The sequence below is a fragment of the Leptodactylus fuscus genome, chromosome 9 (assembly GCF_031893055.1).
Source record: "Leptodactylus fuscus isolate aLepFus1 chromosome 9, aLepFus1.hap2, whole genome shotgun sequence".
NCBI lineage: Eukaryota > Metazoa > Chordata > Amphibia > Anura > Leptodactylidae > Leptodactylus > Leptodactylus fuscus.
In genome coordinates, this window is record NC_134273.1 from 66,142,293 (window position 1) to 66,155,577 (window position 13,285).

Sequence of the window (13,285 nt, forward strand, 5' to 3'; positions counted from 1 at the left end):
CACATGATTTGTGCGGGTGGCAAGCACACGGGACCCCATTATACTGTATGGGGTCTGTGTGCTTTTACTGCACCAGCACTTGCAATTGCGTTTGGTATTCCATTCGGGGGGGTCTCCATGCGGACTCCCCCAGACGGAATCCAAACGCAGATGTGAACAGGGCATTAGACAAGTGTCCGGGTCTCCGCTGTCACTCCCTATCATGTAACACTTATCACATGCATCATAATAAAAGTAAATTATGAGCCCTATATGGGAGAGTCTTGACAATATCAGTAAAATGCTGTAGAATATGATGGCGGTATAGAAATCTACTAAATAAATAATACAACGATCCCGCTATGAGCGATAGTATTAGGGGAACTTGCTTTTACCTATGACATTCTTACTGCACATGAGATGTCTCCTCCACGTTCCTTTTTTACATGATCATGTTTTACATCTAGGCTGAGCCATTAGGGGAATGTAACGTTTCATGGAGGACAGTGTATTTCATGGGATGTGAATGAAGCTGCTGCTGATACTAGAACAAGAAGTGTTTTGTCTCGGGTTCCCTCTGCCTCCTAATGACTCTAGGGATGGCATTTACATGCAGACACTGTGCTTTTGACCTGCTCTTGGCTCTCTCCAGTCATTTCTCTATGTAAGTATTTTACACTTGTTTTATTTAACATGTATTTCTGTAAACCTAGCGGCGTCCTATAATATATAAGGTTTAGTTCTCGTTGGGAGAATTTTCTTTGCTTAGGTTTCAATGGGTAACCATCAATCATTGATATTGTAGTGAAACGTGATCTGTTACATAATATGGCCATACGTATTTAGTAGTATTTAATGGTATATGTAGTTTTGGGGTATAGTGGTGGGGGGGATAATACTGATTTATTAATGAAAGTGCTTATTAGGATTCATCTCTTAATACAGAAGGGGATGGAGAACCCTGATGAGATCTACTAGGTAATTCATGGTACATCATATATGTATAGAGTTCATTTTAACCAATTTTCTCATAGTATAGTAGATCATATAGGGGTTTGATCACCAGTGTCTTGTATCACGTATCTGCAATAGGTCAGGCTGAATTCACACACACAACATGTTGCATATTTGTTGGTGTATAAAAAAAGTATTACCATCTCGGATATTTATGACCTAGCCATAGAATATTCCATAAATGTGCAATAGTTACAGGTTCCATCTCCATCTTGAGAACAGGGAACCTCTAAACCCTATTTGCGGTGGTATAGTGGGGCAATATTTTAAATGAACGAACAAATAATTCAGCTTCAAAATATAATAAAGTTGATAAAAACATTCAAAAAAAACAAAAATCACTGCATCCGAAAATGTCTAAACTGTTACACTCTATCAGTATTTATCTCAAACAATGAGCGCTGTAGGGGGGGGGGGGGAATCACGTTACGCAATTCGAAATTCCAGGTTTTTTTTTTGCCACCTCTCCAATGTTGAAAATTTTACAAATACTTATCAAAAAGTCCTATGCACCCCATAATAGTATCAATAATATGTACACATGTTAAACAGCGCTTTAGATGAAAATATATATATATTTTTTTAAAGTATAAAAGATTATAAATGTATCACCATCACCGTACTGGGCTGCAGAATAACACAGCATTTGTACTGCGCAGTGAATGCTGTATAAAGCACAACAATAATGATAGAATTGTATTTTTCTTTGATTCCGCACCACAAAATATTTTATATTGTCACACAATACATAAAGGTAGAATGAAGTGCTGCTATTAGCAAATGCAACCGACCATGCAAAAAAAAAAAAAAAAAAAAAAGACCTTATACAGATTTAAAAATTATGGTTTTCAAGTTAGGAAGGAAAAATTAAAATAGAAAAAAAAGCAAATTGCCATGTCCTCAAAGGATTGTGCTATAATCTGAAATAATTCCTTTTCTCCAAATCGGGGGGTGGGGGTCAGAGGGTGCAGTCGCAGCGGGGTCCAGGAGCCTTAGGGGGCCCATAAGCACTGGTATCAGTACTGAGATTGCAGCTTCCATCTGGCCCATAAGCCAAGGAGACCCACAGATTACCCTAACCACACTAAGGGGGATTAAACTCCTTGGCACTTGTAACCATCACTGTCAAGAATTCGCTGTAGGGAGGGGCAGGGGGCCCTGGATAAAAGATTGCACCGGGGGCCACAAGACTTCACGTATGAGGCTAGGAGTCCTTTCTTCCCTGTGGAACACCTGTTCTGTGATAAAAACATGATTACAGTATAGGACAGTACTCCCGCAGGAGGCAGGGGCTCCTAACATCATACACAGCTCCAGTCCATATTTCACAGACCAAATATATCCGTGTGAATCTGGATGAAGACAAACAATTTTTTGCTTTGTAATCACATAAATATAAAACGTTGCAAATGGTTTTGATAAAAAAAAAACCCAAAAACTTACCAATTAGCGTCAACAGCATAGAACTTATAGGATATTATCTAAACCCTATGCAGATTCACTCAAGAACGCTCCCAAATCAGGATAAACTATTTTATTTATTTTATTTTTTTTATTTATTTATTTATTTTATTTTTTTTTGGGGGGGGGGGGTTGGTTCATGGAACAGCTTCCTAAAAATTGGGGCTACTTCTCTGTGTTCCAAGGATTAATATATTTAGAACCAATCCTTAGGATAGGTTATAAATATCAGATCAGTGGGGTGTCTGACCCACAGCACCCCTACTGATCAGCTGATGTCAGCAACCATTGGAACTGCACAGTATATGGAACCAGAAACAGACAGCTATTAACACAGTAAAAAACTCCATACCCAGAACGTGCTGCAAAAAAAACTACTGACTAAAAGCTGTGTATATACACTTTTTAATATTTCATTATAGACTGTAAAGTAATAACTGCAGATATCCAAAAGAAAAATCATAGTAATTGCCAATGAAAATATCACTAAAAAGTGGCAAAGTACTGTGTGAGCTTTCAACTAAACCCCTGAGCAACATCTGCGGTAAATGTAAAGCAGGTATATAATATGGCGTGGGGCCGGGACACTTGAGGCTCACTGTCAAAGATCAAAGCAGAAGTTACATTTCTATTTTGTCATCTCTATCACTATTAACTGTGACCTCTGAGCAGATAGTCAGGGGGGAAGGATGGGGGTAAAGAAGCCTTGCTGTGGAGCTTCACTTTAATAACTTTGGGTATATGAACAAATTGGCAATCCCATCTCTGACTCCTAATATTGCTTCTTCCAAATGTAACTGTAATGTCTTTTTAACAGCTTTTAGGCTTTCAGCACTTGAAGATGTCTTGGAGTGATGAATCATAGCCAAAGAGATATTGATGGTAAAAGGATAGACACGCTGCTCTGTTAGCAGACAGGAGATCTTCTCTATTTCATCCAGCTTACAGGCACATGGCGGATCACCTTGGAACACCACATCTTCAGGAAGTTGTCACTCAGGTATGTTAGGATGTTATCATAGATTTGATATCATAGTTATGTGAGATGTATGATGTATAGATTGCAGAAACATGGCATTGGCTACATAAGTAAAGTCCAACGTCATCAGGTAGATGGGGGGATACTGACACCAAGGTTGTCCTGATTGATAGAGATATGTGATTTGTTTCCATAAGATAAAGTAAAAAAAAAAAGAAACAGTATTATAGTATATAAAATAGATCCATCACTGACAATATGTATTTATTCTTTAATTTTGTCTACTAAGGAACACTCCACTAACCGAATACAGAATACACAGTCAGAATCCAGGCGCAAACTGCAAAACCAGACAATTTCCTTAGAACATGATGCTGATGTCGGGAAAAGTCTTATGGCTGAGGGGCCATTAAGGAAGACCAAAGCTTTGTTAAAGTAAGTCGCTCTATTGTGTTGATCTCTTGTGACTTTTATTACTATTTAAAGGGATTCTATCATTAGAATTCCCTTTTTTAACTAAGTACATGTAGGAATAGCCTCAAGAAGGGCTATTCTTCTTTTCCCTTTATTATTCTGACCGGCGCTGCCATTCCTGAGCACATTCTGCTTTCTTCCATATGTAAATGAGTTTTCAGACAGTAATGTCGGTGTCCCCTGTGCTGTTCGAAAACTCTCCAGCAGCGGCTCCATCTTTTCTCCGGACTGCCTCTTCTCCTGCGTCACCTTTGTGTCTTCATCCAAAAGCGCCAACTGCGAATGTCCGCCAACCATTTTCCTGTGGTTTCTCCCATTCGGCCACAGGAAAATGGGGCTCACATTCTACATAAAAAAAAAAAAAAAAAAAAAAAAGATCAAATTGGGACATATAGCTCCTACACCCAAGGATGATGCACTCCTCTTTAAGAACGCGATATATATGCCTTGGAGTGTAGTAAACCAGACTTTATTGATAAACAGATAACGCGTTTCGTATGATTACATGCAAGCAGCACGCACCCCTTCATCAAAGCTGTATAAAAGAATAATAAAAACAGAAAGGAAAGAAACTCATATTCTAATACATAAGAAAAATAAAAGTAGAATCCAATAGATCCAATGGTTTTGGTGGTATACATCATGACATGACAATAGTTCCGATAGCCAACAGACTATGTGTTAAAAACGGACATAATTCCTTATAAAGGAAAGGTACTCCAATGTATAAATAAAGATTATTATTCTTATGTTATTCTATATCACAAGTGTATTGCAGTGGTATACGAATAGATAACAAACGTCAATGGATAACAGTAGATTCAGCAATAGCCATTCTTCAAATAAGAAACACACACAGTGCCTAAGTGGTCTTTGTACAATACACCTTGCTTTATTCTTGCTTTATTCTCCATTATATTCTGTAGTATATGGATTATCAAACAGCATCTTAAGATAACGATGGTTTTAATGGAAGTCAGACTATGTCTTCTAAGCAAGTGTGGACTGACACTGTGATGTATAGGTCATCTTTGTTGCTTGTATGTTATCTTATGTTTGAGGATACAATAGTCCTATTCCTTATTCAATAGCTTTTATCAAAGATACTATTAGTTCCTTTTAGAATGTTTAAAGGGATCCTATCATTGGATACCCTGACTAACACGTAGGAATAGCCTTAAGAAAGCCTATTCTTCTCCTACCTTTACATGTCTTCTCCATGACGCTGTTCTGTAGCTATCCCAGTTTTCTTCGGTATGCAAATGAGTTCTCTCGCAGCACTGGGGGCGTTCCCAATGCTGCGAGAGAAATCTCCAGCGCCGTCTCCATCTTCGTCTGGAACGGCCTCTCCCTGCGTCTTCTTCCAGTGCTGGATTCAAACTTTTACACATGCACAGTTGGCTCTGCCATCGGGCCTCGGGCAGGGTCGACTGCACATGCCGGCAGCCATTTTTTGTGGCTGCGAGCGTAATCATAATAATAAATAAATAACAATGAATATATCATAAATATCAATACATATTAGTAACAATTCAAATCAAATTACTGTAGATAATAACAAAAATTCTCAAAAAACCCCCCAGTAAAACTGAAGATGAATAATTAGATAATGAAAAATTTACTAAGTACATAGTAATCTAAAACTAGGATGTATATGTAAAAAGGGGGAGGGGCAGAGTATATAGTAGAGCCAAGATATAAACGATGTTGACAATGATTGTTTGAACCGGGACAGGTCTATAGATAGATGGGGCAACTAATAATGAGGTAGATGTGTGACAGGTCGTATCTTAATTTGGCTGTTCGGATTGAGTGTGTTCACTTTAATATCCAGAACATCTCTCGTTTCTTAAGGGTCTCCAACCTATTGTTTTTATCTGATGGAACTTGCTCAATTATAGTGGCTTTGAAGGAGGAAAAATTGCTCTAAGGTTTCAACTTAGCGTGTCCGGAGACCCCATGTTTGAGAGGACCCCATGTTTGAGAGGACCCCAATAGACATTTGATCTATGGTTATTTACTGTATAATGGAAAGGGAGTGTGGTGAAGCCCCCGTATTGTAGACTGCAACCGCACTCCACAAGATATAGTACAAAATTCAGTTTCGCATGTCAAATTTTGTTTGATTTTAAAGTTTTCCCCTGTCGTATTGGTTTGGAATGTGGCTGTTTTGTGGAGAATAGTCAGACAGCATTTCCATCTATTCTTACCGCATTTATAGAGACCATTGGTTATTTATCTGTTGGGGAGTTGTGTTGTTTTTTTCCTCACATATTGGAGCCTACTGGGTGCTACTATATATTTTTTTATATTTTTGACCCTCCTAAAAGTCAGCCCTGGATTGACCGGTAGTAACTTCCCAATGATAGGGTCACTCTTCCAGATGTGCCAGTGTTTTCTCAGAATGTTTCTGATAGTGTTACGCCTATTGTGACTGTATGTGGTGATGAAATGTAATTTCCAGTTCTCACTACTGGAGCTAAGTGCTTTGGGTTGGAGGCAGTCAGTTTGTGTGAGTCTCTTGCAGCTAATATGGCCGAGCTAGGGAACCTTTTCTCTGTAAATCTTCTGGACATGACACTACTTTGCTTATAATAATCCTCATTCCGTGAACAGTTTCTACGCAGCCTTTTAAACCGGCTAAAGGGAATAGTTTTTGAATGTAGGGAAGGTTTAATAGGGAAGGTTTTTGAATGTACTTCCCTATTTACTTAGATCTACTATTAAGTGGGGGAAATAGGGAAGTACATTCAAAAACCTTTATATCGGGTCTGCTATACACTCTGACCCTCCCCCTTCCTTTTTACATATACATCCTACTTAGATTACCAGGTATTTAGTCGATTTTTGATCACCTAATGATTAATCTTCAGTTTCACTCTCCATTTTAGAATTTTTGTTATTCTCTATTTTGATTATTTATTTATTGGTAGTCATTAGTATGACTATTTATTTATAATGAAAGAAATTTTATTTCTTTTATTTATTTATATAACAAATTGTTACTAATATGTATTGATATTTATGATATATTCGTTATTTATTATCCTTAGTTCAACTATGTGGAAGCTTCGGTCAACACTCTTAAAAGCAGTTTGTCTCAGTGGAGAATGAAAAGGTGTTGTAAAGCCCTGTTAATATATGCAGAGTATATACAGAATATAGTATATAATCTTATATATACAGAGTATAGTATATAATCTTATATATACAGAGTATAGTATATAATCTTATATATACAGAGTATAGTATATAATCTTAAATACATATATATAATCTTATACCGTATATACTCGAGTATAAGCCGAATTTTTCAGCACAGTTTTTGTGCTGAAAAGGCCCCCTTGGCTTATACATGAGTCAGCAAAGAAAAAAAAAAAAAAGATTTAAAAAAATAAAAGTTGTAAATCCCTCCTTTCACTAGAATACATATAAAAGTAGAAAATTACAGTGTAACACATACACATTAGGTCTCCCTGTGTCTGACAGTGCCCGGTCTACTGAATATAGGGTATCTGCAGTGCTCCTGTTCCGTCGGGAAGGGGTTAATAGGAGCACTGCAGATACCCTATATTCAGCCAGACTGAATTCCACATGGGGGAAAAAAAAAACGTCCTCAAGCTCAGGGAAGGGGCAGAAGACAACCAGAACACCCCCTCCCCTTCCCCAGCACCCAGCACCTACTGCACCCAAAAACTCCGACCATTTTAATTTTTGAAATTTTCCAGTAGCTGCTGCATTTCCCCCCTAGGCTTATACTCGAGTCAATAAGTTTTCCCAGTTTTTTGTGGTAAAATTAGGGGCCTCGGCTTATATTCGGGTCAGCTTATACTCGAGTATATACGGTATATATTCAGAGTATAGTATATAATCTTATATGTACAGAGTATAGTTTTATGGAACTGTACAGATCTTTTTGTTGTCTTCCGTACTAATCAGTCTCAAAAAAATGTATCGCGTTCCATCTTATTCTGTACGTACAGTATGGCGGTATTCTAACCAAAAAGCAGTTTCTATGTACATACAGTCCTATGAAAAAGTTTGGGCACCCCTATTAATCTTAATCATTTTTAGTTCTAAATATTTTGGTATTTGCAACAGCCATTTCAGTTTGATATATCTAATAACTGATGGACACAGTAATATTTCAGGATTGAAATGAGGTTTATTGTACTAACAGAAAATGTGCAATATGCATTAAACCAAAATTTGACCGGTGCAAAAGTATGGGCACCTCAACAGAAAAGTGACATTAATATTTAGTACATCCTCCTTTTGCAAAGATAACAGCCTCTAGTCGCTTCCTGTAGCTTTTAATCAGTTCCTGGATCCTGGATAAAGGTATTTTGGACAAACAATTCAAGTTCAGTTAAGTTAGATGGTCGCCGAGCATGGACAGCCCGCTTCCAATCATCCCACAGATGTTCAATGATATTCAGGTCTGGGGACTGGGATGGCCATTCCAGAACATTGTAATTGTTCCTCTGCATGAATGCCTGAGGATTTGGAGCAGTGTTTTGGATCATTGTCTTGCTGAAATATCCATCCCCGGCGTAACTTCAACTTCGTCACTGATTCTTGAACATTATTCTCAAGAATCTGCTGATACTGAGTGGAATCCATGCGACTCTCAACTTTAACAAGATTCCCAGTGCCGGCATTGGCCACACAGCCCCAAAGCATGATGGAACCTCCACCAAATTTTACAGTGGGTAGCATGTGTTTTTCTTGGAATGCTGTTTCTTTTTGGACGCCATGCATAACGCCTTTTTTTTATAACCAAACAACTCAATCTTTGTTTCCAAAATGAAGTTGGCTTCTCCAAATGTGCTTTTGCATACCTCAGGCGACTCAGTTTGTGGTGTGCTTGCAGAAACGGCTTCTTTCTCATCACTCTCCCATACAGCTTCTATTTGTGCAAAGTGCGCTGTATAGTTGACCGATGCACAGTGACACCATCTGCAGCAAGATGATGCTGCAGCTCTTTGGAGGTGGTCTGTGGATTGTCCTTGACTCTTCTCACCATTCTTCTTCTCTGCCTTTCTGATATTTTTCTTGGCCTGCCACTTCTGGGCTTAACAAGAACTGTCCCTGTGGTCTTCCATTTCCTTACTATGTTCCTCACAGTGGAAACTGACAGGTTAAATCTCTGAGACAACGTTTTGTATCCTTCCCCTGAACAACTATGTTGAACAATCTTTGTTTTCAGATCATTTGAGAGCGGGCTGTCCATGTTCGGCGACCATCAAACTTAACTGAACTTGAATTGTTTTGTAGAAAGAAATGGTCCAAAATCCCTTCATCCAGGATCCAGGAACCGATTAAAAGCTACAGGAAGCGACTAGAGGCTGTTATCTTTGCAAAAGGAGGATGTACTAAATATTAATGTCACTTTTCTGTTGAGGTGCCCATATTTTTGCACCGGTCAAATTTTGGTTTAATGCATATTGCGCATTTTCTGTTAGTACAATAAACCTCATTTCAATCCTGAAATATTACTGTGTCCATCAGTTATTAGATATATCAAACTGAAATGGCTGTTGCAAACACCAAAATATTTAGAACTAAAAATGATTAAGATTAATAGGGGTGCCCAAACTTTTTCATAGGACTGTATACAATATAGTCCTATATTCAGACTCACTGCAGAGAACTCTAATGTGTGCATGAGTCCTAAAGAGCATTTTTAGTTTCTAGTTTCAGATTAGGATAAACACTATACCTCTTTTTTTAATTTTCAAGATTGGTACAGAATTTTGCACTTGATTTTGAGAAAAGAATTGGAGGATCCGGACATCAAGTGGATACCCTGGAATTATCAAGTGGTGCAAAAATCAATCGGATCTTTCATGAGCGCTTCCCGTTTGAGCTGGTGAAGGTATAGACTTATTCTTGTAAAAATCCTTTTATTAGGGGGATGGAACAAAAGGTACTGACATGATTGTGGCCCTTATTGCAAATGGTTAAACACCAGGATTACATTTTTTTTTTTCATTTAAGAGTATGTTCACACAACAGGCGTTTTTGGAGCCAGTTCTGAGGCGGCCTCCGCGTCAAAATCCGGTCCAAAAAAGGGAGAGAGGTTTGAGGTGCCATTTTAATTTTTGCCTAAGGCAGCAGATAACTTGGACTCAGCTCTGACTGGGACCCATGTTTATCCTAAAAGCTGCGGTCCCCTAACCCCAGTTCCGTGGCTGGTATGAGTGAAGAGGTGGCCACACATTCACTGCTCTCTCCATTCACTTCTATGTAAATTCTGAATCTATCTGAACAGGCAGACCTCACTTCTTTAAATAGGTGCAGATTTCAAGGGTGTATATTTAGAAAGAGATGTTATTGTGGCCATCATGGAATATACTGTTATGCTCATATGTTCATGTTTTAATGCAGACAGAGTTTGAGGAGAAGGACCTAAGAAGAGAGATTAGTTATGCCATCAAAAACATCCATGGCATCAGGTATTTTGGATCCTTGTATATTACATTTGGTTATTTTTGCTGGAAAGTAACTTCTTGTATTTGCAGTGTATGAATTGTCCATATGTGCAGAGGCATAACTTGGAGCTTCTGGGCCCCAATGCGAAATGTGTAAGGGGACCCCCACTTACATTGTGCTATATAGAATACTGGTGTTGTCTTATGTTGTACAAAGACCTTTGGGCCGCCTGAGGATCCAGGGCCCAGTAGCGATTGCTATCTCTGCACCCCCTATAGCTACGCCCCTGCAATGAAGCAGGCAATGGGATAAAATAACACAAGAAGCATTTTGTACTTGTCAGATCCTTGACTGTGCCAGTGCCAACACTCTGGTGCTCCCCACCTGCAACTGTGACGTCACATCAACAACACGTGACTGCTACAGCCAATGAGTGGCTTTAGTGGTCAAGTGGGGCCCCATGTCAAATGTTCACCTTGGGCCCCACCATGGTCATGCTTCTTTCATTATATCAATCCATTGTCTCTCTTTGTCCCTGTGATCTTGGGCAACTACTAAATGTTCGCATAAGTTCTGTTTTATTCACTAAAGTACAAAATCTATCCAAATCAATACGTAGTAGTAGTACATAATAGTGTAGAAGCATATGTAGAGGTGCAGTTCTCATGATTGACCAGCAGGGGCCAGCAGCAGTTTTGATAAATTGCTCACATGATAGTAAGCTATGTCAGTATTTTGGGCATAGAGGACCATATTTTGTCCTGGAAAAGATGAAATGTGCACACTATAGTTTACATGATATACGTCTAAAAATCACCGCTATAACTGTTATCTGATACTATACATAAAGTGCATCTTTCCAATGAATTCATTTCCAGCAACAACAACTTATTTGCAAACAGTGACGGCTTTTGGACTGTCTTTGATTGCCATTTGGGTTGTCAATGATTAATCATAAAAACATGGCTGCTTTTTTCTAAAAACAGCACCCCACCTGACCATAGGTTGTAGTAGGTATTGCAACTCAGTTACATTAAAGTGAATGGGCTTTACTTGGCCAGGACTGATTTTTTTTTTTCCTTATATTTACCATTTTCTATGTTTTATTTCTTTTTACAGAACTGGGCTGTTTACTCCTGATATGGCATTTCAAGCAATAGTCAAAAAACAGATTGTGAAGCTAAAAGGCCCAGCTTTGAAATGCGTCGACCTGGTTATGCAGGAGCTCCTTAACTCTGTTACAAAATGTATGACGAAGGTATAGTATGACAATAAGAGGTTTGTACTATTTTATCATATACGAGCACATTTGGACAATGAGCAGTTTTCTAATTTCTTATCACTATGCCTATGGCAGTCTGCCTGCCTTACCCCTGGTTCACGTTAGCGTATGTGTTCCGTCTGGTTAGAGTCTGCATGAGGACCCCCCTTGAACGGAATACCAACTCAACTGCAAGCGGTGTGCAGTTAAAGCACACGGACCCCATAGACTATAATGGGGTCCGTGTTCTTGCCGCGCACTGCCCACACAAATGATTTGTGCGGGCAGTGCGCGGCAAGAACACGGACCCCATTATAGTCTATGGGGTCCGTGTGCTTTTACAGCGCAGCGCTTGCACATGTGATTATATTCCGTTCGGGGGTCTCCATGCGGACTCTAACTGGACGGAATACATACGCTAATGTGAACCGGCCCTTAAAGAGAACCTGTCACCAGGTCTAAAAAGCCCAAAGCCATACAATAGGCTCTGTCACCCCTGACCATTTTGGTGGCTGTTATTATCTAAAGACATGAACGTTTTACTATTGATACAGATTAACATTGCATGATATATAGCACACAGAGACCCTACCCCAGGGGTTATTGTGCACTTGACTAATATACTTTAATCTGCATCAACACTAAAAGGGCTTATATCTTTGGAATAACTGAACCAATATGGATAAACAAAACATCTACATGGTCAAGGAGGCAGTGCCCATCCGGTTGTGATGTATTCCATTGGACTCTACAAATCTGCTTTCCTGCGGGCTTGAATGCTTAGGTCTGGTTCACATCTGTGTTCGGGTATTCCATTTGGAGAGTCCGCTTGGGGACCCCCTGAACGGAATGCCGAACGCATTGACAAGCGGTGAACAATGAAAGCACACAGACCCCATGGACTATAATGGGGTCCATGTGTTTTCTGCATGGTGTCCACATGGAACATGCAGTAAGAAAAGTACTTCAAGAACTACTTTCTTCTTTGCATGACTCGTACGGACACTACGTGAAAAACACTCGGACCCCATTATAATCTAGGGGTCCGTGTGCTTTCATAATACTGAACGCAGATGTGAACTAGATCTCAGACTCTAGGGGTGTCTAATTATCAGTGATTGTAAGGCCTCAGAGTTTGTATAGGGCGCCTTTAAGTAACCTATTGTGAGACAGATAAATAACTGGATCATCATAAACATGTTTCCATCTACCCCTCTACCACTATGTAATGTAAAACTTAAGAAAACCCAGTACTATAGTAGCTGTTAATGTTATATTAAAGCACATATATTCTAATTTTCTTTAGTTATCTGAATACCCAAAACTCAGAGATGAGACTGAAAGGATAGTAACTCTCTTCATCCATCAACGAGAAGAGAAAACTAAAGAGCAGGTGAATATAAGAGAACCAAAAAGCACAATTCTTACCGGAGTTTACTTATCAACTAACCCACTGTCACATATAATCCATATACAGTATGCCCGATATTACTGATACTATAAAAACTCTTCTTATAGGGAGTCTGTCAGCAGGGAGTCTGTAAACCCTCAAAATTGCTGACAACACTAGATAGGTGACAGGGAATGTAATTACGGTGTATGGGAGGTGATGTTTATGCTACCAGTAGCTGCACAAGAAGATTATAGATATCACATTGCTCTGTGATTACAAGTTCCCCTTA

At 39.1% G+C, this 13,285-nt stretch overlaps 1 protein-coding gene across 1 annotated transcript in view; it reads left to right on the forward strand.

Annotated features, from left to right (window-relative positions):
- Window positions 1-578: 578 nt before the first annotated feature.
- DNM3 (dynamin 3) overlaps window positions 579-13,285 on the forward strand; it is a 126,473-nt gene continuing 113,766 nt past the window's right edge. Inside the window, 8 exon segments of the mRNA XM_075286183.1 lie at window positions 579-643; window positions 3,296-3,336; window positions 3,339-3,454; window positions 3,723-3,868; window positions 9,650-9,785; window positions 10,298-10,365; window positions 11,462-11,600; window positions 12,910-12,996. Of these exon segments, the coding sequence (XP_075142284.1) occupies window positions 579-643; window positions 3,296-3,336; window positions 3,339-3,454; window positions 3,723-3,868; window positions 9,650-9,785; window positions 10,298-10,365; window positions 11,462-11,600; window positions 12,910-12,996 (798 nt within the window).